General features: G+C 45.8%; 1 protein-coding gene across 1 annotated transcript; it reads right to left on the minus strand.

Moving 5' to 3' along the window:
- On the minus strand, nt 1–26,784 carry CARHSP1 (calcium regulated heat stable protein 1). Its single transcript, XM_015825979.1, has 4 exons — nt 26,690–26,784; nt 9,880–10,059; nt 4,357–4,479; nt 1–1,389 (listed from the first exon to the last, which is right to left on the minus strand). The coding sequence occupies exons 2-4, from the start codon at nt 10,035–10,037 to the stop codon at nt 1,227–1,229; spliced, it is 444 nt and encodes a 147-aa protein (XP_015681465.1). The 5' UTR covers nt 10,038–10,059; nt 26,690–26,784; the 3' UTR covers nt 1–1,226.
- Nucleotides 26,785–27,574: the final 790 nt, after the last annotated feature.

Here is a 27,574-nt window from a genome sequence, read left to right on the forward strand (position 1 = left end):
TGCAAACTGCAAGTATTTTATTTGTCATATTTTATCTGTCATTGGTCAGTGATTGTAATACTTTCACACACCATTCCCCCCCCAAAGGGAATTCATTTCAAACATCTTATTTTCCTCCACTCTCCCTAAAAGTTTCTAAGTTAAATACTGTTCAAGACAATTTTTTTTTTTTTTGCTGGACAAAGATCAGAAGCGTTTGAGACAAAGATGAACACAAAATTGGCTGCAAATTACAAACCTTTAAATCTGTGTGTGTACACAACAGTTGTAAGAGCAGAGATTGTCAGCTGAAGAAGCCGACAATGATTTCAAAGTGTGAATCAGGGCTGGGGGTGTGAGGTTAGGGTACATGCAAGCAAGCCACTGCCAAAAAAAACCCGCTGATGTATATATATATTTTTTTTGGGGGGGGGAGAAAAAGAAAAGCAACTACACACACTAATATTCAACCCAAGCACCTGGTACTAAATCCATGTAGGAAAGGTTTCTATGCGAAAAAGCAGGTTTTTGTCGCTTTTTTAGCTACTCTAAAAACAATGAAGAACAACATCAAATTATAGGACACAAATCCTCTGGAGGTATTTCCTCAAGCTAACACCTTGGCTTCCATCATCCAAAAAGCAAGGCAAAAAATAACCAGCAAAATCAGCTAATTTTCTGCTAGAAAACAAAGAAACATTCTCCTAAATTGTTTGCCCCTAAATACTACCATCAAAGCAAGAAAACCTCTTTAACTAATCGGCTGCTGCCTTCTTCAATCTGATCTATTCAGATGCGTTGGGACTTCAAAGACGATGCTGCACAGCCGGCCTAGCCTTCTGAGTGGGAGGTTCAAGTTCTAAGAGGTTTCAGATTGAGGAAGGACCACCCAGAGGGTCCCCTCTTTTGAGGAGGTGGGCCAGTTCCGATTTCTTCCTCTTCTGACGAGATCTTTCTAAGATACTTTGAGTATCCCACTCAGTTAAAAAAAATCAAATTGTAAATCAAGACCTAAATGTCTGCTTTCCTCCTAGCCCAAACACTATGACTTTCCCACTTACTAATTTGTTTACTTTGAAAATCATGGTGCTATTTTTTTTTTATTTAAAAAAAAGGGTTTAATCTGGCCACTTTGGAACCCTGTTTTCAATTACACAATCTGCAAAAACTCATCGGGCTTGGCTACTCTTAAGTTGTTGAACACCGTCCAATAGTCCTCTTCAGTCAACATGGCTTTAGAACTCCCTCTAGGAGTTGACCACGTGTCCCGACCACGTCTCATGTTTCGTGCCCGGGGCTAGGTGAGTGATGTTGACCTCTACAGCTTGGAGCTTCTCATTCTTTGGCGGAATGGAGCACACCTTGTAGGTGACTTCATCACCAGATACCGGGACATATTCTCCTTCAATACTGTAAGAAAAGGAAAGAAGATTGTAACGACTTCAATAGGAGGGAACCAGCTCTCCCAATCCACCACCTCCATCAGGTCCATGGAGATTCTCAGTCATCCAGGTCATGGTTGTCCCAAAGCTGTTTTTTTAAAGAGGCAATTGGACTTTCTTTGTTTTTTCTTAAAGATGTTTCACTTCTCATCTTAAGAACACAGAACTCTTGAAATATCTCTTCCAACAGGTATCTTTATTAAGAGAACATGGTTGCAGGTGTTCTAGACAGGACCTGAAGCCCCATTCCTACCATTCAAGGTTTTAAGTGTTCCCAAGCAGCCCCCCACCCCACCGTCCTTCCAGCGACAATCCCAGGTGTTACATTTCCACCCCCTTTTCCTCACGGCCGGCGGAAGGGAGACTTCAGAGAGGAGTAGATGAAAGCTGATGGGCCCTATTGTTATGGTCAGTCCTTTTGGTGAGATCCACATTCAGTCCCTTTGAAGTTGTAAGGAAGGAAGTGAGAACCATAAAACCCCTTTGCTCATCCCCCTTCCCCTTCGTAGTATGACAGAATCCAGAGAGGGCAGAAATGGGGTTTTCTATAGTCGATAACTAGAGATGAAATATAATTGGATTCTGACAGGACACCTCCATTAGGTTTAGCTTCGTCTCATCCACCATCCAATCCACCCAATGTACCACAAAACTAAGATCAATCTTCTGGCCCAATCTGAACACCAGAATATGAAAAGAGCTCTGGAGCTGGATTAAGGCCATGAGCCCAACTGCTCCAAGGAGAGGTAACTTGGTGTCCACAGAAGTTTTGGGTTTTCCCAGCTAGCCCAGCCAACAGAGTCAATGACAAAGAAATGTGGAAGTTGTGATCCAAACATCTGGAGGATCCCAAATAACCTATGCCTCATCCATTCAAATTCTTTGCCTTGAAGTGATCAACCAGGGTTATTCAGAAACCCCAGAAACATTGACGGGAATATGATTATTTTTTTCACTGTTGCCCTGGAGTGGCAACGAGGAAAACTATTGTTATTTCAAGGAACATCGTGAGATGTTTTGATTCCCCTTCATTTGATGAAAAGTAAAGACGCTTAGAGCTCATTTTGAGCTACTCTGCTTGTTTTTCACTTTTGCTCGCTGGATAAAGGAGAAAAGATTCCCCTCCCCTCCATCAGAGAAGGGGGGGATGGAATCTCCACATAGCTTCAAAGCTTTTCTCACTGAGAAAGCCTCAGACTTTTGATTCCCATTCCAGACTCATGAGCCAGCCAGTCAAGTTCAGATCTTGCAGTCTGCTGATCAGACCTTGGACCACAAAATCCTGGTGCCAGGTTTTGATTAAAAAAAAATAATTGCGGGGTTGTTGTTATTAGTGAGAGCTTCTACAAGGAACCTAGCGTTAGGTGTATTTCTGCTCTTGTTATTAAGGAGTTCCTAGCAGCTTGAAAGAGATTTGGGTATCGTAACATACTTATGTTATGATTTTCAATGGTTTGCTTCAGCTAATAATAAAGTTCAAAATCCCTTTGTCTGCTGGAGGGTTTATTGTCTCTGGAGCCAAAAGAAATAATTGGCTGGGCACCTGATTGCTGCCCTGACACTTGGCAAAACATGCCCTCAAAGACTGGCACTTAAAGCCCCTTGCATGCCGATCGGGAACAGCCGCCACGCCTTCTTCCTAGCCATTTCGTGACCTCTTTTAAAACCGTCTTGCTGACAGCACATTCGCTCTTGACTCGGACCCTTGTAGAGAACAACTTCCTCTTATCGGCTCCCAGAATGATTTCCAGCGGCTGAGCGTGTTGTTCTAAAACTGGAAGAGGGAATGCATTTCTATCCACGTGTCCTACTATGTGCGTGGATTTATTTATCTTTAACTCCCTTGTACTTTTGATCTAAATTACAAAGCACCAGCACTTTTTTCCACAGAGGATCTGCTCTCAACCTGCTTATTATTTTGATTGCTTCTTTTTTCTTCCCTTCCCTCTTTTCTCCTTGTTTTGCTGGAGAAACAACTCAAATTATCCCCTGTGTTCCTTCTATGGGCACGTGATGAGATGTAGAGGAAGGCGGTTTATTTTCAACCCACTTCCCAACGTTACCTTGGTTGACTTTTGCACTGACCTCTTCAATGTGGTTTCAAGACTGAATCCTGATCGTTCCCAACAGCTCAGATCCCACCAATGAAATGAAAACATACCGAGTTTGAACCCCACCAATCCACCCCTCTGGTAGCGTTGCTCTTGTCCAACTAAGTTTCCCTACAGATAGTCCTTGACACACGACCACAATTAGGATCAAAACTTCCATTGTTAAATGATGTGGCCATTAAGCGAGTCCCCCCCCCATTTTACAACCTTTTGGGGCCACGGTTGTTAAGCGAATCTGGCTTCCACCATTGACTTCGCTTGTTGGAAGGCCCCCCCCGGAAGGTTGCAAATGACCATCACGTGACCACGAGATGCTGCAATGGTGGTTAAGAGTGAGGATTAGTTGTAGGTCACTTTTTTAAAATCATCATCATAACTCTGAATGGTAATTAAAGAAATGGTCCTAAGTTGAAGGGCAGCACGGTGGTCCAGTGGTGAAGACGGAAAGCTGGCAGCCCCGGTTCAAGACCCGAGCGCCACAAAACGGGGCGAGTTCCCGTCCTCGCTCCAGCTCCTGCCCACTTAGCAGTTCAAAAGAATGCAAACGCGAGTAGATAAATAGGTACCCCTTCCGTGGGAAGGAAACAGAGCTCTGTGACATCACGCTGTGGAAATGTCTGACTGCGGAAATGTCTCTGGACAGGTCTGGCTCAACGGCCTTGAAGATTGGAGATTAGCAGCGCCCCCTATAGGCGGCAACGATTAGTGGAGTAAAATCTGCAGGGACTCCTTTACCTAAGTTGAAGACTACCTGCATTTTGAATTATGCCACAGCTAGAAAGCAAGAGGACTAGCACCCTGTTTCCCAAAGGAGGTTTGCTTACTCAGAAATATGGACGAAGATCTCTGGGCCTCCATCGCCAGGGGTGATGAAACCGTGGCCCTTGGATCGGCAGAAGCATTTACACACCCCACTGTAGGTGGGCCCTTCAGCGGCTCGCGTCGTCCTACAGAGAAAGACAAAATATTTTATTTAAAGGAAGTTCTAACTCCATCATTTTGTTCTAAGCTGGCTAGGCTTCCTACCAGTTTCGAAGCTTCTGCTCTCCAAAATTTAGCTTTAGTTTTACATAAAAGCCATCCCCATTCAGTGGGTTTTACAAGGGCAAAAGCTGGCTTCCTAAATATCTCGGGAATTGTTTTTCAAAGTCAAGTATCTCATCCTTGGCCTTGAAAATGGGTAGACGAGCCTGCTGGATCTCAGAAACCCTGAACATCAACAGAGAGACAGACATGGAGTTCTGCGGGATTTAGCCAAGGAAGAGAATTCTACCAAAGGAGGAAGAATTCTAAAAATGAGCTGTAGAAGTCAGATTTTGTATACTGAACGATAGAGAAGCTGGTTCCAGATAGGTTTAGACTGAAAAAAGATTTGGGTTTTCGGTGAATACCCCAACTGCACCAGACGGGATGGTTGAGAGAGGAAGGGAAGTAGGTAGAGAGGGAGGAAGGAGGAGAGGTAGTAGATCCGGGGGGGGGGGGGGGGGGGGGGGGGGGGGGGGGGGGGGGGGGGGGGGGGGGGGGGGGGGGGGGGGGGGGGGGGAGGGTGTGGAAAGTGAAAGAGGGGGGTGCAGGGGGGGACACCGTACACTTCCGTGAATGTATTGAATAGTGTTATTTTCTTTTTTGGTTGATATTGTGACTAAATGCATCATATTTTTGTGATTGTTTTTAACTGAAAAATTAATAAAAATTTCTAATAAAAAAAAAAAATATTTGGGTTTTTAAGGCAGAAACACACACTTTTATAAGGGGCTTGCATGGATGACACAGAAGAGCAAAGGTGTGTTCCATCACAAAACCAATTCAGAGATTCTCACGGTAGGGCAGATAGCCATAATCCTCAGATGACATCTAATCGACAACAGTCGTAAGTCATGTTGCTCATTTTGCAACCTTTTTTTGTGGCGGTCATTAACTGAACACCATGTTTGTTAAGTGAACCCATTGTTTCTATGGGCTGCTTTTTAATGGAAACCAGAAGTAAAGAGATATGGTGGGTTTTAAATTGTGGATATTTAACTGGATTTTAATGCTGTATCACCCAGAGCTCCTGGCCATGAGGTGACAGCTCTATAAATTTGTTTAATAAATAAGTAAATAAAATAAAACTTGAGCATAAACACAGTACAGAAATGTGAAGAAAAGCCTGCAAACATTATTGCAATCTTTTTTTAAAAAAAACCCTCAAATAAAATGTATAGCTAGACCAAGCATTAAAATCAGAAAATGAGAAAGGGGGGAAATACTCAGAATCAACTGTCCAATCCATCATTTGTCACTAACATCTGGCTTTGACACCCACCGAGTTCCATGTTCTTCCTGAAATGTTGCATACATGTGGACTACAAATTCTGGTCTACCTAACTCAATGCAGCTTGGAAAGAAAGAATCAGAATCTGGCTGGCAACTGTTGGCTCATCCTTCAGAATTAACAGTATAACTGAGTTGGAAGGGACTTTGGAGGTCTTCTAGTCCAACCACTTTCTCAAGCAGGAGACCCTCTACCATTCCAGACATCTGGCTGCCCAAACTCTTCTTATAAACCTCCAGTAATGAAGCACCACAACTTCTGGAGGCAAGCTGTTCCACTGATTAAAGGGGAAACAAGGGGGAACTTTGAGTTACGAGCTCTTGCTTGGACTTGTGGCTACACCTGGCTGAGAGTTTGGAGCTTCTCTCTCACCTTGACTTACTGGACCGAAGTGGTTCTGATGCCATGGAGATTCCAGGGTGGTTGCACACCCTTCCTACCAACTAGGAGTGGGAGAAGCTGGGAACAGCTTGACTCCCATGTCCTTCTCCTTCCCTCCTGCTCACCACCTCCCTCCCTTGCACAACTTTTGAGCTTCTGGCCTGGATGCAATTGTGACACAACCACCTGTGGCTGAGTCATGTGTGCTTCTCACTTGGTCTGATGTCACAGTCACTGGTGGGTGCAAATCCCTTTCGGAGCACTAGCAAATGAATCGTTACTAGGTTGGTCATAAGATGATGCCTTCATTTGGACCAGCCAAAACGGTGCAAAAGGGATTACAATAGGGTTTCTCTACCTTGGCTACTGTAAGACATGTGGACTTCAACTCCCAGAATTCCCCAGCCAGCAGTTGCCTTCCAGCTTCTGATTCCTCCTCTTCAAGTGCATTGAGTTAGGTGGACCAGAATTTATGGTCCACGTTTAAGACATTTCAGGAAGAACATGGAACTCGGTGGGCGTCAAAGCCAGCTGCCAGTGGCACTCCATCCTAACTATTCCCCACTGTCTCCCCAAACTCTTTGCCAATTTTAACCACACCCATCCTGCAATGTCATATCCTAAATGCCCCGCCCTCAAGGACATCAGGTACACACAGGAGGGACCCCTCCCCAAGTTGAAAATGCAGGCCCTTCCCGCCCAAACCTAAGTAGGTTTTATTAATTCATTTTTAAAGGCTTAAAATAATATAAAAGTGGTCAACTTATCATATACAAAAGGAACATTACACAAGAATATGCATGAAATAAAGTATAAAAACTGTAATTACAACTGTTTCCAAGTTCACCCGATTTTGTAAGTCTTTAAAAAGAAAAATTAACCTTTCGCCTTAACCAGGTTTGTTCACGAATCTTTTCCAAATGGAGAGATGTGACATTTTTTTTGATTAACCAAATATATAAAGTTCTCAAAAATGGCATAATCACCCATCTCTGCAGATCAATCCTTTATATTTGGAATTATAGTATTTTTCCATCTCTTAAGGATTGGGTGGTTTTTTTTGCTATTGTTATATCATAAAAAATTCATCTTTATTGTGAAGATGTTAAATTCCAAGCAGTTGGTATCCAGGACAATTCGTCTCTCTTTAAAAACCAGGGTTTTTTTTCACTATCTTTGTCAAGATATTGCATAATAATACAGGTAGTCCTCGACTTATGATCACAATTAAGCCCAAAATTTCTGTTGTTAAATGAGATAGTTGTTAAGTGAATTTTTGTACATTTTATGACTTTTTTTTGCCAGTTATGTGAATCACTGCAGTTGAGTTAGTAACACAGTTGTTAAGTGAATCCGTCTTCCCCATTGACTTTGCATGTCAGAACGTCACAAAAAGCGATCACATGACCCCAGAATGCTGCGACCATCATAAATACGAATCAATTGCCAATCATCTAAATTTTGATCACATGACAGTGGGATTCTGCAACGGTTGTAACTGTGAAAAAATGTCATAAGTCACTTTTTTTCAGTGCTGTTGTAACTTTGAACCGTTACTAAACATACTGTGTTGTACGTCGAGGACTACCTGCTCTCCAAAAGGGGTCTAAGAAAGAACATGACCACAACAGATGTTAAACACCTCTCCAATTTCTTGCAACACCAGCATCAATGATCATTTCTTCATCCTTTGTGAAACATTCTAGATCAAGGCTTTTCAGCCAGTGGTACGGGTACCACCTGTGGTACCACCTGGCAGGTGGTACGCGACCATCCTAGAAAAGTGGTAGCGGGGGAAGGGAATGAGCTGAACTGGTGGCAGCACCGCACAAGCCTGAGCGAGAGATGGCTGGAACTGCAGGGCTGTCAGGGCTCAGCGGAAGCGCCAGGATCAGCGCCAGGATCCAGCTGGAGCTCAGCGCTGATCCTGGTGCTTCTGCTGAGCCCAGAAGAAGCGCCGATCAGCTGGAATGTTGCAGCCTCTCCAGGGTCTTGTGATTTACATTCAGATGCTTGGCAACTGATTCATATTTATGACCGTCACAGTGTCCCAGGGTCATGTGAAGTGACCAAAACCTGCTGCAACCACACAGCAGATGGGTGGAATAAAAACCAAACACCCCCCACCCCACCCCCACTGCCAATCCTCAGCAGAAAACCTCGGACAGGAGGAAGAGCGCTGCTGGGTGGGCAGGCAGGTGTCTTGCTCGGCTGTGGCTTGGGGGGGGGCTTTTTTCAGTGCCATTGTAACTTTGAACAGTCACTAAGCGAAATGTTGTAAGTTGAGGACTACCTGTACTTCATCACTTTTTTTCTTTTTGGGGGGGTCATCAAGTTTTTGACACCTTGCTAGGTGACTGGTGGTACTCGGATACTGCCATATCCTAAAAGTGGTACAGTGGGTGAAAAGGTTGAAAAGCCCTGGACTAGATGGTGTCCAGTTTAATATGAAAAACAACCTTTTAATTTCAAACCGCAGGCCGTAAACTCATCATTCTTAAGGTGCCCTCCTTAATGCAAGTCATATCTGCAGAGCCCTCCAACGGAAGAGCATCCAAGGGACACTTCGGTTGTTAGGAAAATACGGTGCCCACTGAAACCTGTGAGAAGTTTTATATCAAAATATATTTTATACTGTTTCCATTTTCCCTTAAAACATTAACAGAATCCACAACGGTCTGAGAATCAGCGTCTCCACTAGATAATTGATAGTCAAGCTGAAACTAAATCAATCAAGTAAAAATAGCAAACGGGGGGGGGGGGGGAAGCTCTTACTCAAACTTCCTCAACCCCCCCCAATAAGTTACCCAGACCTAATCCACATATCAAAAGAAAACGGCTGCAAACACAAACAGAGTTAATTAAATTAGGTTTCCCAGAGGAGCTGCATGTTCACAAGAATACACACTTAAAGATACACACATGGCCCTCAGGTGTCACCCTAGAATCAGCACGTAGTAGACCAGTGGTTCTCAACCTGTGGGTCGGGACCCCATTTGGGGTCGATCGACCATTTCACGGGGGTCGCCAAGCAAGGCTGTCCGCCATTTTTTTTGTCCGCCATTTTTTTCCCCTTTTCCGGCGGGTGCCTTACCTCCCTTGGGCTGGGCCAGCTGGTGGTCGGCCTGCTCCGTCTCTGCCGCTTGCCAGCTATGCCTCGGCCGGCGCAGGGGGCAGAACCACGCATGCACGGCGCTCCCGGGCAGGGAAAGTCCTCGACTTACAACCGGTTGGGTAGTCCTCGACTTACGACCGGTTTAGTCCTCGACTTACGACCGGTTTAGTCCTCGACTTATGACCGGTTTAGTCCTCGACTTACGACCGGTTGGGGTCGCGGCATTAAAAAGGTTGAGAACCACTGTAGTAGACCTTTCACACCCTGCACAAGCTCCCCCTATAAAAGTCTGCTGCTGCACCCCACTTCTCTGCAGCTGCCCCTAAAGGCAAACTCCTTGCTTTTAGGAACAAATATTTCTTCTTTCCTCACAGCTATCTGGATCTCATTTTCATTTATTCTTGCATGGCCCTGTCTCAAGTTGGAACCTCAAATTATATTTCTGACAAACTATACTATTTCGCGATGGGCAAGGATTCCCTAGATACCTCCTCATCCTACCCACCCATGGTCTCCCTTCCTCGCCTCCCTACTTACGCTGAAAACGTGCGGTTCCTCCGAGTGGGAAGTGGGCTTGGGATGAGATAACCTCTCATGGGGGAAGGAGAACGTTCTCTGGTCCGGCGACCTTCTGGCAGATGGAGTGCCCTAGGAGACGGGGACCGTTTGTGGGCCGAAGTTGAATCTGAAGACATTTTGGAGACAGCCAGTGGGAAGCTGAAAAGAAAGAAGACAGCACTTTAGGCCAGGGCTTTTCAACCTTTTCACCCATTCTACCACTTTTAGGATATGGCAATATCCGAGTGCCACCAGTCGCCTAGCAAGGGGTCAAAAACTTGATGACCCCCTCAAAAGAAAAAAAGTGATAAAGTACAGATAGTTCTCAACTTACAACAGTTCGCTTAGTGACTGTTCGAGTTACAATGGCACTGAAAAAAGTGCCCCCTAAGCCACAGCTGAGCAAGACACCTGCCTGGCCGCCCGGTGGCGCTCTTCCTCCTGTCCGTGGTTTCCATTGTTGTGAGCATTTCTGTTGAGGATTGGCAGCGGGGGTGGGGTGGGGGGGTGTTTGGTTTTTATTCCCCCCATCTGCTGGGTGGCTACAGCAGGTTTTGGTCACTTCACATGACCCTGGGACACTGTGACCGTCATAAATACGAATCAGTTGCCAAGCATCTGAATGTAAATCACAAGACCCTGGAGATGCTGCAACATTCCAGCTGATCGATGCTTCTTCTGGGCTCAGCAGAAGTGGCAGGATCAGCGCCGAGCTCCAGCTGGAGCCTTGCGCTGATCCTGGTGCTTCCACTGAGCCTTGAAAGCGCTGCAGCTCCAGCCGTCTCTCGCTCAGGCTTGTACGGTGCTGCCACCGATTCAGCTCATTCCCCTCCCCCACTACCACTTTTCTAGGATGGTCGCATACCACCTGCCGGGTGCCAATGTACCACAGGTGGTACCCGTACCACTGGTTGAAAAGCCCTGCTTTAGGCCACCTGAATCCATTCCAGGACACTTTGCTCTCTTGTTGAGCTTGCTTGGCCCCAAGCAGGATTCTGCACCAGATGAGAAGATAAGATAAGATAACCTTTATTGTCATTTTTATACTGTGGGCACAATGGCACACATCAAAAATGAAATTTAGTTGCCCGCTCTCAAAGTGAAACACATACATGACACACACCTAAACATACTATGAACAACATACAGTATGTATAGACCCACATCCCTATATATACGTAGCAAATAAATATTAAATATTGTCCATCTTGAATATATAACGGAAGGAGGAAGCTTGAGAGTTCACAAGGTTAATGCTGTATGGAATGAAACTCTGGCTCAATCTGGATGTTCTGCTTCGGATACCACGGAGCCCCCTCCTCCCAGAAGGGAACAAGGGAAACAGGTCGTGAAGAGGGGGTGTAGTGTCCCAGATAATCTTGCGGACCCTGCTCAAGCAACGCTTCTGTGCCATGTCCTGGATGGGAGGGAGGGAACAGCCAATGATCTTTTCGGCCATTCTCACCACTCTCTGCACCGCCTTCCTGTCTGAAGCAGGGATGCCTCCAAACCAGACTGTGATGCTGTATGACAGGATGCTCTCAATCGTCCCCCTGTAGAAAGTGGTCAGGACAGGGGAAGGAAGATGTGCTTTTCTCATGTGGCGCAGAAAATGCAGGCGCTGCTGTGCCCACTTCACCAGTTTCTCACTGTTGAGGGACCAAGTCAGCCTACTCATTAGCTGCACACCCAGGAATTTGATGCTAGTAACCATCTTCACAGGTGAATCATTTATGCACAGAGAAGTGTGGCTGTGCCTGCCTTTTCTGAAATCGACAATGATCTCTTTGGTTTTTCCGGTATTTAAAACTAGGCTGTTTTCCTTACACCAGTTCACCAACCCTTCAACCTCCTTGCGGAACACCAGAAAGAGCTGTACATTCATTTTCTCAGCAGTTGTAAAAAGTGATAAGCCAAATATGGAGCCTTTGGTCACACAAAGGCAGGATACCCTCCAGCTGCTGAAGCCAGGAAAGAAACCAGGGTTGCTCTCAAGAAAATCATACTTTTTCGTGGGCTCCCTAGCAAAATTTCTCTGCAAAATTCACGGACAACCCTTGGTAGCCCCACTCCTGGGGACTCCAACGCAACCTGCTGCTCTTGAAGGAACCCGTCTTTCTCTGAAGGAGAAAATCAAATTTTCACTGGTTAAATGAAGGCCTCACTATCCAAAAATGTAATGGAAAACAAAATAAGCTTTTGACTCAAGAGGCACAATTTGCACCCAGGTTAAATCAATTCAATTCAAGTTATGGTCATAGACCAGTTCAGATAATAAGCAAAATAAAGTTTAAGACGGAATTAAGATGTAAAACAATCTAACATCTATAAGTGAGGTCCAAGAGACAGGCTATATTAAATTACAGTATAATATAAAAAAGTAAAACTGTAAACACTAGAATTACAGTAAATATAATAACATCTAAAATTGCAACAAAGAAATTGTATCTAAAACTATCAGTAAATTCTTACTGGTGCATTTTATCTCACTGTCCTAGCCACAGAAAATGCCCTTTTTGATTACACTTGAGTCAAACCAATGATGTGAACATCATCCAGAGTAAACAGCAAGCAACTCCTGTGTCGGTAGGAGTCGAGGGGTCTTTTGCACTAAAATTAAAAGTAAAAATGAAACAATCTGGATGTTTCTGGACACATGGCATTCCTGAAAACCAAGGGGGTGGGACTACTGTACCCCAAGAGCTTTAGGGAGGGCACCAATCACTTGGGGGGGGGGGGGAGAGGCAAAGTCAAGATTTCTCAACCTGGGCCTCTTTTAAGATGTGTGGACTTCAATTCCCAGAATTCCCCAGCCAGCAATGTTGATGGTTTAGCCCAGGGATCTCCAAATTTGGCAACTTTCAGACTTCAACTCCCAGAATTCCTCAGCCAGCCATGTCATTGTTTAGTGCTTACTGTTTTAAATTACAAAATGAAATTCATGAGGACCTTACTGAGAAAAGAATGGTCCCCATGCTGGCTAGGGAATTCTGTGAGTTGAAGTCCACAAGTTTTAAAGTTGCCAAGTTTGGAGAACCCTGGTTTAACCAACCATAGCTTACAATGTTATGCAAGCCATTCTTTCAAAAACCAACAGAGAAAGTAAGACTCTTACCAGGATTCTTTCTTGGGGGGGGGGGGGGAGAAACCTGTTTAAAACTGAACATGAATCAAGACAATCAGAAAATGTCAAATCCACACAAGTGTTCCGCCCTCTCCATTCTTCCCATTATGTACACAGAAACCCATTATTGACGCAATGTTTTCCATGGCATCTCAGTAAGTCAAAAGAAGAAAGGAAGGCGGCGGGGGGGGGGGGGGCTTGTGAAAATTTTCCATTCTGTTTTCAAGAGTGAAAAAATAGTATTTAAAGCAATCCCTGTCCTGGAGTCTTTTGCTCTATCCAGAGAACGTTTCTCAACCTCGGCAACTTTAAGATGGGTAGAATTCGATTCCCAGAAATTCCCGACTCAGGAGTTGTGCATTAACTGTAGCCCTCTGTTCTGTCAAGTTACAAACCCCAATCTGTGGAACGAAACTAAGCTGTCATTCCCACCCAAGGATTTGGGCAAATGGCACAAAGCAAACTTGAAGCCAACATTCTCCGTCTGACACACACACACACACACACACACACACACACACACACCCGTGGGTAGAAGCTCAGCTGGCAACTCATGACCAATACCCAGGAGCATCAGGGAAGAAAGAGGCTGTATTGGAAAAGAAAATGGCAAAATTTGTTTAAAAGACTTAGAAAATGAAATAGGTGACCCAAGAAAGGCTGTGTGGTCACTGCAGGCACCGCTGGTTTGACTTGGCCCAGCGCGTTATGTGAACCCACCCACCCACTGGGCATTTTCTGAGCCAAAGACCCACCTGGTCTTTTTTGGGCTGGGTGCCCAAAATAACAAGGTCAAAACTGAATAAAATGTCAGCTCTCCTCCAATGGAAGAATTGGGATTTGACAATGAGGCCTGTTTGATTATAGAGAGGAGGTTTTTAAAAAAAACATATATTTGTAAATTGTATCAAAGAAGGTTGGACGTTTCTTTTTCTATTTCCCTTCCTTTTATTCCTTGCACTTTTCTCTCACTAGTTCTTTCATTTTTTTTTCTGATATTTCATCTTTTGTGGAAATTCAATGACACTGTATTTATATATATATATGTGTGTGTGTGTGTACTGTGTGTGATTTACATTCCATAAAAGCAGAAGGCTGTTCCTATATTGAACAGGAACTCTCTTCTGTTGCCTTTAAAATGACACTGCCTGTAAAAAAAACCCACAAAAACCAGCAGTGGCTGCCATCTTGACTTTTTTGAATGCCTGCAAGCCACCCCTGCAATTAGTAATTGATATTGGCCCTCCCTCTTTAGGATGAGCCGTGGTGGCGCAGTGGTTAGAATGCAGTATTGCAGGCTAATTCTGCTGACGGCCAACTGCCTGCAGCTCAGCAGTTCGATTCTCACCAGCTCAAGGTGGACTCAGTCGTAAAATGAGGACCCAGATTGTTGGGGGCAACAGGCTGACTCTGTAAATTGCTTAGAGAGGGCTGTAAAGCAGTATGAAGCAGTATATAAGTCTGTGTGCAGGAAGGAAGGAAGGAAGGAAGGAGCAAGCCATGGTGTCGCAGTTATTAGAATGCAGTACTGCAGGCTAACTCTGCCCACAGCCTGGAGTTCGATCCTGACCGGCTCAAGGTTGACTCAGCCTTCCATTCTTTCGAGGTCGGTAAAATGAGGACCCAGATTGTTGGGGGCAACAGGCTGACCCTGTAAACCGCTTAGAGAGGGCTGTAAAGCACTGTGAAGCGGTATATAAGTCTGTGTGCTATTGCTATAGGCTTTCAAGCCTTCTGGAGTCTCTGATTTTGCGGATGTAGCAAACGGCGGCCTGGACAATAAGGAAAGTCTGCTTTTCCTTGAGTGCATCGGCCTGCAAGACAAAATTGCCCCTATGTCATTTGCATTGTCTGCCAAGTTTCCATCCCACCTCCTTTCAATAAAATTCTCAGTTGCTAGATCTCTTGAAGCAGTCAAATGAACCGTCGTTAACAGACGGCACCATTTCAAACTGAAGGTGGGATGCTGCTTTATTTTGGAACATAAATTGCATAATGTGTGTTTTATCCAATGTGTACGTACATCACACGTAGACACATTATACGGTTACAGCGCTTGTAAGTAAAACATTCACAATAAAAAAAACCTGCTTCTTCCTGCTGGGCTAGCTTTCTACTTGCAGGGAGATCAATCTCGCTCTGCTACTACGGACTGCTAGCAGGACCCTACAGAGAACTCTTTTGAGCAGAAGAGCCAGCCTGGGTAGGTTCCAGCCCTCTAATTCTGGAAGCAGCCTGGCTGGTAGGCAAACTTGCCCCTTCTGCTCTTATAGACCTTGTGGTGAGAAAACCAGGTTTTCATATCACACCACAAGAGGAAGAGGCGTGCCAGGAAACAAACATATACAATACTGGTTCTGTAGCAGAGGCCATGCCTGGGGGGAAAAAAAGGCAGCCTATTAAAACAGGATACTTGGCCTTTCTTTTAATGTTTATTTTAAAAAAAAAACCAAGCAGAATTTGTTGAACAGATGTACATAGGTCTAAATTAAATGATATATGCACCCACCCTATTTTAAGCAGCTTCTCTCCGATCCAAGATTATATCGACACCTTTTAAGCCAGGGTGAATCATAGAATCATAGCTCTGGAAGGTCCTCGGAGGTCTTCTACTGCAACCCCTGCTCAAGGCAGGAGTCCTTACACAATCCCAGACAAATGGTTGTCCAGTCTCTTCTTGAAGACCTCAAGTGATGGAGCACCCATCACTTGTTGAAACTCTAGAAGGAGTGCAGAGAAGAGGAACAAAGAGGATTAGGGGACTGGAGGCTGAAACACATCAAGCAGGCTTGCAGGAATTGGGTATATCTAGTTCAGTGGTTCTCAACCTTTTTAATGCCGCGACCCCAACCGATCGTAAGTCGAGGACTAAACCGACCGTAAGTCAAGGACTAAACCGGTCGTAAGTCAAGGACTACCCAACCGGTCGTAAGTCGAGGACTTTCCCTGCCCGGGAGTGCCGCGCATGCGTGGTTCCGCCCCCTGCGCCGGCTGAGGCGTAGCTGGCAAGCGGCAGAGACGGAGCAGGCCGACCACCAGCTGGCCCAGCCCAAGGGAGGTAAGGCACCCGCCGGAAAAGGGGAAAAAAATGGCGGACAAAAAAAATGGCGACAGCCTTGCTTGGCGACCCCCGTGAAATGGTCGATCGACCCCAAATGGGGTCCTGACCCACAGGTTGAGAACCACTGATCTAGTTTAATGAAAAGAAGGACCAGAGATGACATGAGAGCAGTGTTCCAGGGTTTGAGGGGCTGCCACAAAGAAGGGAGAGGATTGTCAACTTATTTTTCAAAGCACCAGAAGGCAGGACAAGAAGCAACAGGTAGAAACTAACCAAGGAGAGAAGCAACCTAGAATTAAGGAGAAATTTCCTAATGGTGAGAGCAATCAAACCCATGGAACGGCTTGCTTTCAGAACTTGTGGGTGCACCATCACTGGAGGGTTTTAAGAAGAGACTGGACAACAATTTGTCTCAAACGATATAGGGCAGTGATGGCAAACCTTTTAGAGACCGAGTGCCCAAACTGCAACCCAAAACCCACTTATGTATTGTTGGGTGCCGGGTAGGTGTGGCCCATTGGGTGGGCGTGGCCCATTGGGTGGGCGTGGCTTCGGTGGTAATGGCAGACTGAGCGGGACTAAAAAGTTCAATCAATCAATTCCAACTTTACGAGATTTTTTTTTCTCCAGTGAGAAGTTGTAATTGATTGAACCTTTTTTTTTTTTTTTGCACACGGCGGCGGAGGCTTAAAGCGAAAAGGTTTTATAAAACCCAGCTGAAGGCCTAGGACTGGGGCGATGGTGCGCGTGACCACAGAGAGGGCTCTGAGTGCCACCTTCGGCACACATGCCATAGGTTCGCCACCACGGGTATAGGATCTCCTGCTTGAGCAGGAGGCTGGACTAGAAGACCTCCAAGGTCCCTTCCAACTCTATTATTCTGTGTTCTATGTTCTAACTCCATGAGGCAAGCTGTTCCACTGGGGTTCAGTTGCCCTGCCAACTGCCCTCCCTTATTTCACTGCCCCAAGGTCTTAATCATCCCACCACGGCAAGGCTGGGAAAGGCAGGTGTGCCTCGCAAATCCCCTCAGGCTTTCCGGCAAGCCAATGGCCTCTGCGCAACCGAGAGCAGAGTTTTGTCATGGAAATACTGAGAGGTCGTGCTGTCTTCCGCTCCTTCCAGGCTCAAATTTATGTTGCAATCTATCCCCTCAGCGCTGGAAAAAGGAAATTGCAGAGAATTGGCACCGGAACGTAGTTTCTTGAAACCCAAAGAAAACAGGCAGAGTTTCAACATGACGACAAAACTCCAGATTTTACCCTGGATAAAGCTGGGGTAATCAGAGAGTAGAGATTTTTTCCAACACAGATGAGTACAGAAAAACATATTAAAGAAATAGATCATTTTTTTTCTTTAATTTCAAGAATTTTCACCCAGCGTTTTCTTGTGTCTCCCAGAGATTTTTCAGCATAATGCCTAACCATAAGAGCTAGAAGCTTAATTGCATGTTTAAAAAAAAATAAAAGGAGAGTAATTTGATTCTACCTCCTTAATTGTGCAGGTTTGTAATTGCTGGGAAAGGCCAGGAAGAAAAGCAATAGCTATTTAAATAAACAAGCAATTTAAATTGGGTGAACCCATAAAACCCTAAGTGTTTTAGTTATATTTTGAGAAATAATGACAACCCACTAAGCAAAACCATAAAATTATTTTAAGCAGGTTATTCTGCTTGCTGACGCTGCTCAGGATCTCTATTAAAAACAAAAAAATCCAAAGTCTGAGTCAGGACAAACATGGGCACCTCTGAATAAAAATGTTGATCTTTCCATGAAGTTCAAGAGTTTTATTTAAATAAATAAGAATTTGGCAGCATCAGAGCTGCAGGAGAGATCAATTACATGGAAGGGATACAATTCCGTTGTTAAATGATTCCTCCACCCACTTTATTTATCTGATGAACTGAAACAGCAGCCTTTATATGCTGGCATCAACCTCTCTCCGGAAAAGAGGAGAAAACAAGGCTATTACAACTGCTTCAGCCATCAGTTAAAGTCATGGCATAATCATGGCTTATTAAACCACAGTCTGAAAAAGCCGTCTTCTCATTTCAATATTTGCTTGCTTTCCATTTTTTTCTCTTCTTTTCAGGACCAAAAAACCAAAAAACGCCGGAGTGAGATCTAAATGGCAAAGTTTACACTAGTGATACTAGTGATTTGCAGAGTTTGGGGTGAGGGTGATATGCGGTTTATAAATCCTGGTTTGTGGCTCAGTATAATGTGCAATCAATAGCTTGCTCAAGAAATTGTGGTTTTGCTTTTTGCTCAAGTCTAGCACTTTAATATCTACAACACAGAGAAAAGAGAGAGAAATATACAGGAATGGATACAGATGGTATATAAATTATATATAAATAATATATAATAGTTGTTATACATATATATATTTAGCTACACAAGTGAAAGCATGACTCTTGGGTATATCCATATTTCAAAAAAGCAATAAGCAGTTGATCACCAAGAGAATAAGACATATAAAAACATATAAAATGTATAAAAACGTTTAAAATTTATTTACTAAACCAAGCTTTCGTCAAGAGCTCTTGACATCATCAGGGTGTGCAAGCCATGGTTGGGAGTCACTTATATGTAGCCGCTAATCATCTGCATCCGTTTTTATACATTTTATATGTTTTTATACGTTTTACTCTCTTGGTGGTCAACTGCTTATTGCTTTTTTGAAACATATATATATGTATTTATGTATGTATGTATACACACACAGAGAGATGATAGTTATAGATTAGATATAGACACAGATATGAATGATATAGATTAGACATAGTTTACATCAGTTGAATCCACACATCTTAAAGTTGCCAATGTGGGAAAACCACTATATAAACCTGTGTTTCTCAACATTGGCTACTTTTAAGACGTGTGAACTTCAATTCCCAGAATTCCCCAGCCAGCATGGGGAACAGATATATAGATGATAAATACAGATTAGATAAGTACTGATAGAGTAACTGAAGTACTGAATTAGAAATGTGGTGGACCAGTTCATAAACCCCTCAACTGTGAAGTTTGTCAAGCAAGGAAGTTTTCAAAAATAGACTAGACAACTAGTTGACTGGGATGGCGTGATGTCTCTTGCCTTAAGCCGGGGGTTGGACTAGAAGACCTCTGAGGTCCCTTCCAGCCCTAGGATACTATGTTGTGAAAATTAAACAGAGGGGCAGCTTTCTAAGTTGCCTCAGTTTTGGGGAAGAAAAATAAGATAGTATGAGCCTAATCAGCAACCCTACATCCTTCTTCCATGCTGGGATGAGGTAACCATGCCCTTTGTGTCGCTGAATGCCGCCTGGAAGCATGGGGCAGCATGGCCTATGGGGCAGAGGAGAACCAGGAGCATGTTCTGGGGCAGAAAGCTGCCTATCTGTTCTCTTTCCCAGGTGATGCTCAGCACCACCCTTAAGGCTGGACCGACATAACATGAGCACAGCCATTCTTCCTCAACCTGGCCTGCCTTGCAGGGTTGTTATGAAGACCTTTCTGGTCCTAATTGAATACTCTCTGATCTTCTCATCTCCATCCTTCAATTTCAGTTTTTGGGCGGTTCAAGGAAGAAGGAAAAGTCACCATGCAGGTCACACCAAGCAGGACAAGGCTCCAGCTTTATTTATTTATTTATTTATTTAATTACATTTATATCCCGCCCTTCTCCTTGCGGACTCAGGGCGGCTAACAATTAGGTAAAATACAAAAATACAATACACCTTTAAAATTAATTAAAAAGAAATATTTAAATCTAATCTGATTAAAAGTAATTAAAACCCCTTTAAAATCCCTTTAGGCCAGTCCCGCAAGCTGGAACAACCATGTCTTGAGGGCGCGGCGGAAGGAAGGGAGATCAGGGATCGCCCTGATCTCTGGGGGCAGTTCATTCCAGAGGGTGGGAGCTCCCACAGAGAAGGCCCTCCCCCTTGGGGTCGCCAGCCGGCACTGTCTGGCCGACGGCACCCTGAGGAGACCCACTCTGTGGGAGCGTACAGGTCGATGGGGGGTAATCTGTGGCAGGAGGCGGTCTCGAAGGTAGCCAGGTCCGATGCCATGGAGCGCTTTAAAGATGATAGTCAGCACCTTGAAGCGCACCCGGAAGGCCACCGGAAGGCTTTGTGTTTCTTAACCTCACAATCCCTCTTTTTGATTTCCCATTCATTTCCCAACTGTTGGTTTTGGCAGGCCAGGGCTGGACAACCTAACCTTGGACAGACTGGGCAACTGCAGTCCACCAGAGAGGTTCCCAGTCACGGTTTCTTCCATCACTGCCCAGAAAGGCAGAGCTGTCCTGAGAGATTTGCTTTCTACTTGCAAGGAGAGGCAATTCCCAGAACCCACAACACACCCCTCAACATCTTAATTTTGGTCCTCTCTCCATCAAAACAAGCGTGGCACTGCTCCCTGCCTTTCTGGGGGGAATATGCTTATCGGTGATTCATCAGCCACGAATCAAAGAAGCTGTCCTGGGATTTTCCCCCTGACAATTAAGACATATTTAATGATACTCAGCTCATGTCAAATACATCTTGATCCTCTTGTTAAAAGCAAAGTCTAACAATCAAACAAAAAGGGTTAAAAAAAAGAGCTTTAAAGTGCTGAACAATGAGTCAGGTTGATGAGTGTTTTCTGGAGAATATCAAACAGGGGTTGGTTGGCCCCCTCCCCAGGAAGGTTTCCAGCACAGAGCAGCGGGTTGGACTAGATCAGTGGTTCTCAACCTTTTTAATGCCGCGACCCCAACCGGTCGTAAGTCGAGGACTAAACCGGTCGTAAGTCGAGGACTACCCAACCGGTCGTAAGTCGAGGACTTTCCCTGCCTGGGAGCGCCGTGCATGCGCCAGGGAACGCCTCTTGCGCCGGCCGAGGCGTAGCTGGCAAGTGGCAGAGACGGAGCAGGCCGACCACCAGCTGGCCCAGCCCAAGGGAGGTAAGGCACCCGCCAGAAAAGGGGGGAAAAAATGGCGGACAAAAAAAATGGTGGACAGCCTTGCTTGGCGACCCCCATGAAATGGTCGATCGACCCCAAATGGGGTCCCGACCCACAGGTTGAGAACCACTGGACTAGATGATCTCTAAGATCCGTTCCAGCTCACATATTTTATAATTCTAAGTTCAGCCAGGAGGAGACAGAACCTGAACACTCCTATTTCCAACTGGTGACTGGGCCTTCACTGTGTCAACCACCAACTGCATTAGACACCCCTCAAAAGATTCAATCTCTTAAAGCAAATTTTCTTAAAACAGCTTCTTTTGAGCAAACTCTCAGTGCTGTCAATCTGATTTTACTGCCTATCATTATTGCTTGGCTGCAAATGGTTTTTATATTAATGATCGCAAAGCCCTGCAAATATGATTCTATGTGTGTGTGTGTGTGTGTGTATACACACATATATTAATCTTGTATGCCTTATTTTAATTTGTCTGTTCTATTTTGTAGCTCCACTTTGCAGGTTTTATTTAATCAGTTTTATTTAATCTGCTTTGCTGACCTGCATAAAGGATTTGACCTGAAGTTTAATTATGGATATTTGTTTTTAAATGTTAATTTTGAAAGTTATCTGCTGAAAGCTGGGGCAAGTGATTTACTAATAACAGTAATAAGAATACAAAAACTCACACATGAAGGCAAATCTACGTGTCCCAGGATAATGTTGCAAGATCCAATCTGGTTTGGTCACCAGGATCAGGGCTTTTACTCTTCAGTCAGTTTACTCTGGGTGACTGACCCAGACTGGATCTTGCAATACAAAAACTGTTACGAGAAAGAGAACTAACTACAACCAGATTTTCTTGCTTCATTCAACAAGCCACAGCTTGATACCTGATGTGCAATATCCTGCACAATATTACATACCTTATAAAATGTAATATGTGGTATACCAGCATTTCTCAACTTTGTCAACTTTAAGATGAGTGGACTTCAACTCCCAGAATTCCCCAGTCAGCATACTGCAGATCAACTACACATCTTGATAGCTATAGTGTATATTCTCCATACAGGTAATCCTCAACATACAATCATTCATTTAGTGGCCATTCAAAGTTACAATGGCACTGAAAAAGTGATTGGTGGTCCTCGCCCTTACAACCATCACGGTAGTTCCACAGCACCTCCTCCATAATTAAAATTTCGGCTGGCAACCAACATGTATTTACAATGGTTGCAGCATCCTCCCAGCTCCTGGCAAGCAACATCAGTGGGGAAATTAACAGCTACAATGATATACTTCATGACAGTGGTAAAAGGTTGTAAAATGGGACACGATCCACTTAGCTACCTCCTTGCTTAACTGACAGAAATTCTGGTCCCCCTTGTGATCATAAGTCAAGAACTTTATCTATATGTACTATACGTGACAGTACATATCATCTTAGCTTCCTTTGCTTAAATGACAATAAACTCAAAAGGAGTTTAAAAACAACAGCCATTTGTCCGAAATGGTATAGGGTTTCCTGCCTGAGCAGGGGGTTGGACTAGATGACCTCCAAGGTCCCTTCCAACTTTATTATTATTATTATTATTATTATTATTATTATTATTATTATTATTATTATTATTATTATTATTATTATTATTATTATTATTATTATTATTATGGATCATCGCACAGTGCAGCCAGATGTTCAGACTGGATTTGGCATTTTGTCTATCTATCGAGTCCTTGCCCAGGACCTGGGATAGGCAGATGTGGATGTTTGATGGTATTACAGATACCGTCGCAGGATGAAAGCAGTTCCTAGTAAGACCGCCTTTTGCAATTGACTAATGGTGAATTTGTCAATGCCGATGGTGTTCAAGTGGTGCTCCAGTTGTTTTGGGATTGCACCCAAGGCGCCTATGACTATTGGTACTACCCTTGCTTGCTTTTGCCACAGTCTTTCTATTTCTATTTGTAGGTCTTTGTATTTTGTTATCTTCTCCACTTCTTTCTCGTCTATTCTGCTGTCTACAGGCACTGCCACGTCCACTATCCAGACTTTTTTGTCTTTCTTATCGACAATTGTTAAGTCTGGGGTGTTATGTTGCAGGTGCTTGTCTGTTTGAATTCTGAAGTCCCAGAGCAGTTTAATTTTATCATTTTCTATGACTTTCTCTATTTTATGATCCCACCAGTTTTTGCTTACAGGCAAATGATATTTCTTGCAGATNTGGACTTCAACTCCCAGAATTCCTGAGCCAGCCATGCTGAGGGGAAAGGGAGAGTTTCCAAGCTGAGTCGTGCTGGCTCAGGAATTCTGGGAGTTGAAGTCCACGAGTCATGAAGGGGCCAAAGTTCCCCCATGCTGGCTCAGGAATTCTGGGAGTTGAAGTCTATGAGTCATGAAGGGGCCATAGTTCCCCCATGCTGGCTCAGGAATTCTGGGAGTTGAAGTCCACGAGCCATAAAAGAGCCAAGGTTGACTACCCCTGCGCTAGACTGATGGCAGATTTCACCTCCCCCTCCCCCCCTCCACCCAACAGGTTTTTGATTATCATATTGATCTGGACAGTGCTTTTTTTGTAAAAAAAATAATAAAAAAAGGTGCCGGAACTCACACACATTATACAACCCGCCTTGCCTACCCTACAAGGTTCCATCCAAAAAAGGTGCCAGAACTCCGTTCTGGGTGTTCTATGACCAAAAAAAAAGCCCTGGGTGTGGAAAGGGACAGGAGTGGGATAGGGATAAGAATGGAATGTAATAGGTTTATTGGCCAAGTGTGATTATGCACACAAGGAATTTGTCTCTGGTGCAGATGCTCTGCGTGTACAGCGAGATAGGCGGCAAATAAATTTAACAATTAAATAAATACTTTTTCTCATCACATCCAAAGCATCAGACAGCCCTGCCCGGGTGGGGGGCAACCATCATCTGAGGTTGCTCGGAAAACACTACAATGCAATACAGCTAGTCCCCGACTTACAACAATTCATTTAGTGCCCGTTCAAAGTTACAACGGGATTGAAGAAAGCGACTTATGACTGTTTTTCACACTTATGACCGTCGTAGCATCCCTGTGGCCACGTGATCAAACTTAGGATGTTTGGCAACTGACTCATATTTATGACGGTTGCAGCGTCCGTGATCCCCTCTGTGACCTTCTGACAAGCAAAGTCAATGGGGGAAGCCAGATTCACTTAACAACCGGCTTAGTGATTTAGCAACTTCAGTGATTCACTTAACAACTCTGGCAAGAAAGTTCGTAAAATGGGGCCAAACTCACTAAACAAACGTCACACTTAACAACAGAAATGGGCTCGATTGTTGTCGTAAATCGAGGACTAGCTGTAGATTGTTAAGGTCGCCAAAGGCAGGTTGATCTTTTTCAGCAGGTCCCCACCACCACCCCACACGGCAGAAAGGCAGCAGATGGACCCTCCCAAGCTGTCCCGTTTCAGGCAGGGAAAAATTAAAGTTTTAACTCTTAGAACAGTGGTTCTCAACCTGTGGGTCAGGACCCCATTTGGGGTTGATCAACCATTTCACGGGGGTCGCCAAGCAAGGCTGTCCGCCATTTTTTTTGTCTGCCATTTTTTTTGTCCGCCATTTTTTTCCCCTTTTCCGGTGGGTGCCTTACCTCCCTTGGGCTGGGCCAGCTGGTGGTCGGCCTGCTCCGTCTCTGCCGCTTGCCAGCTACGCCTCGGCCGGCGCAGGGGGCGGAACCACGCATGGGCGGCGCTCCCGGGCAGGAAAAGTCCTCGACTTACGACCGGTTGGGTAGTCCTCGACTTACGACCAGTTTAGTCCTCGACTTACGACCGGTTGGGGTCGCGGCATTAAAAAGGTTGAGAACCACTGTCTTAGAAGAACCCCTGAAATGACTCCAGCCCCAAACCATAAAGTTGGTGAGGAAAGGCAAGGGGGGCCTTTTTCCCCCCCTCCCTTGGAGAAGGCAAGCCAAGATCCTGCCTTATTCCTCCAAACAGCCATTGCAACTCCACCCCCTCCATCTGCAATCCAGAAGACAACCCCCCTCCCGCCACCCCATCGGCATGGAGCCAGGCCAGACAGCCGGACAAGACGGGGGGGGGGGGAATCAAAAAGCAACTTGTCTGCCAGCTGAAAAGCCAACTTCCCCCCCCTTCCCAGGTTTTTAAGTCGCCTTAGAAAAAGAGCTGGAGTTTTGTGCACACACACACACACACATACACAAACCCTTTGTCGAAGGAGGCCTGGGTCTGCAAGGCTCCTTGGAGCCCCACCAGGAAAAGAAAGAGAAGAGATGCTTAAGGAGGAAGCAGCCCGTAAATCAGATCTGTCCAACCTTGGCAATTTTAAGACCTGTGGACTTCAACTCCCAGAATTCCCCAGCACAGCTATGCTGTGGATTTCAACTCCCAGCTATGCTGGCTGGGGAATTCTGGGAGTTGAAGTGTTACAGGTCTTAAAGTTGCCAAGGTTGGACAGATCTGTCATAAATAAAACTCAGCCCACTTTGCCTACTGCTGGGAAAACGGGGGGGGGGGACCTCTGGTCGCAAAATGAACCTCCCCCTCCCCTGGGGTTTGGTAAGTAAATCCGGCTACGCCCCCCCCAACACCCCCCTACTTCACAGGTGGTTTTAATCCAAGACATCCATTCTTTGCCCTGATATTTACATCTGCTGCCTTAAATGATAAGAATGATAACTCATAAGGATAATACAGTTAGTCCTTGCCTTATGACCACAACCGAGCCCAAAATTTATGTTGCTAAGTGAAACATTTGTTAAGTGAGTTTGGCCCCATTTTACCAGCTTTCCTGCCACACTTGTTAAGTGAATCGCTGCAGTTGTTAAGTTAGTCACAAAAAGGGGATCACATGACCCCGGAATACTGACACGGTCATAAATATGAGTCAATTGCCAAGGGTCTGCGTTGGCAATTGACTCATATTTATGACGGTTGCAGTGTCCCACGTGATCCCCTTTTTGGGGCTAACTTGGCAGCCTACCTTGCAGGGCTGTGGTAGGCACACGGCAGACTCGGGGAGAGGACAGACATCCGCAAAGGAAGGAATAAACCTCGGGGCGGCGCCCCACTTTTTCCAGGTGGTGCTCCGTCTTGCAAAGCATCCCGGCGCCCCCCACCCAAGGCCAGGGACTCCCGAGAGCCAGCCGGGGGTAGCCGCCCCAAGACTGCCCCCCCGTTTCCCCCTCTTCTCCTGGGGGGGGCGGAGAGGAAGCCGGGCCAGCTCACCCCCCCTTCCCAGAAAGGGAACTGCGGGGGGGGGGTCAAAGCCAGCGAGCGAGGGCGCTCCTCGCTGCCAAGGGCGAGGGGGCTCCCAGCCCCCCGAGGAATTTCAACCATTCCCCCCCAGCGCCTGGCCACGATCTCCGCGCCCCTCGAGTCTTTGTCTCCCGGCTGCCACGCTGCTCAACTCGGGGGTTGCGGGTGGGGGGGCTCCTCTTCTCGTCCCCCGCCCTTTTCTTTCCCTTTTGCAAACTTTAGCCCCCTCCCGTCCGTTTCCTTGGTCCGCTCCCGCAAGTTTAACTGGACGAGCCGCCGCCGCCGCCTCCCGCCGCCTGAGCTTCCGAGCAAAGGAGCGCGCCCCTTTCCTCTCCCCTCCCCGCGCTCTTTCCTCTGCAGCTGCACCCCGACGGGACGTTCCCCGGAGCAGGGAGCCCCCGACAGCTCACCGAGTCCTGGTCGAAGGGCTCCCGGGTCGCCAAGAACAACAGCCCCGATTCCCTCCGCCGAGACGACTGTCGCTGCTGCTGCTGCGCCGCCCTGCCCTCCCCGTCCAAGGTCCGCCCCCCCCGCCAGTGGGTGGAGCTTGCAGGGAAAGCCCAGCCCAGCTTGCGGTCCCGGCCTCGGCCAGCAGAGGGCGCGGAGGCGCTCGAAGGAGGCTCCGCCCCGAGGACGTTGCAGGGACTGGAGCAGGGGTTAGGCAAGCTCGGCTCTTTTATGACTCGTGGACTTCAACTCCCAGAATTCCTGAGCCAGCCATGCTGAGGGGAAAGGGAGAGGTTTCCAAGCTGAGCCAGGCTGGCTGAGGAATTCTGGGAGTTGAAGTCCACAAGTCATGAGGGGGCCATAGCTTCCCCATGCTGTCTCAGGAATTCTGGGAGTTGAAGTCCAAGAGTCATAAAACGGCCTAGGCCTAGGCCAGGGGTAGGCAACCTTGGCTCTTTTATGACTCGTGGACTTCAACTCCCAGAATTCCTGAGCCAGCCATGCTGAGGGGACAGGGAGAGGTTTCCAAGCTGAGCCAGGCTGGCTCAGGAATTCTGGGAGTTGAAGTCCACCAGTCATAAAAGAGCCAAGGTTGCCTACCCCTGGACTGGAGCGATCCAGGTTGCAAAGCGAATCCAGAAGTGCTTTTTTCACGAAGCAGCTGGACTTCCTTGTTTTGCCTTGAAGACACTTTGCTTCTCCTCCAAGAAGCTTCCTCAGTTCTGACTGGATGGTGGGGAATTCCACCAGAACTGAAGAGCTGAAGAAGCTTCTTGGAGGAGAAGCGATACGTCTTTAGAGAAAAACAAGAAAGTCCGGCTGCCTCGTGAAAAAAAAAGCACCTTTGG

The sequence above is a fragment of the Protobothrops mucrosquamatus genome, unplaced genomic scaffold (assembly GCF_001527695.2).
Source record: "Protobothrops mucrosquamatus isolate PMUCROS unplaced genomic scaffold, P.Mucros_1.0 scaffold2910, whole genome shotgun sequence".
Lineage (NCBI taxonomy): Eukaryota > Metazoa > Chordata > Lepidosauria > Squamata > Viperidae > Protobothrops > Protobothrops mucrosquamatus.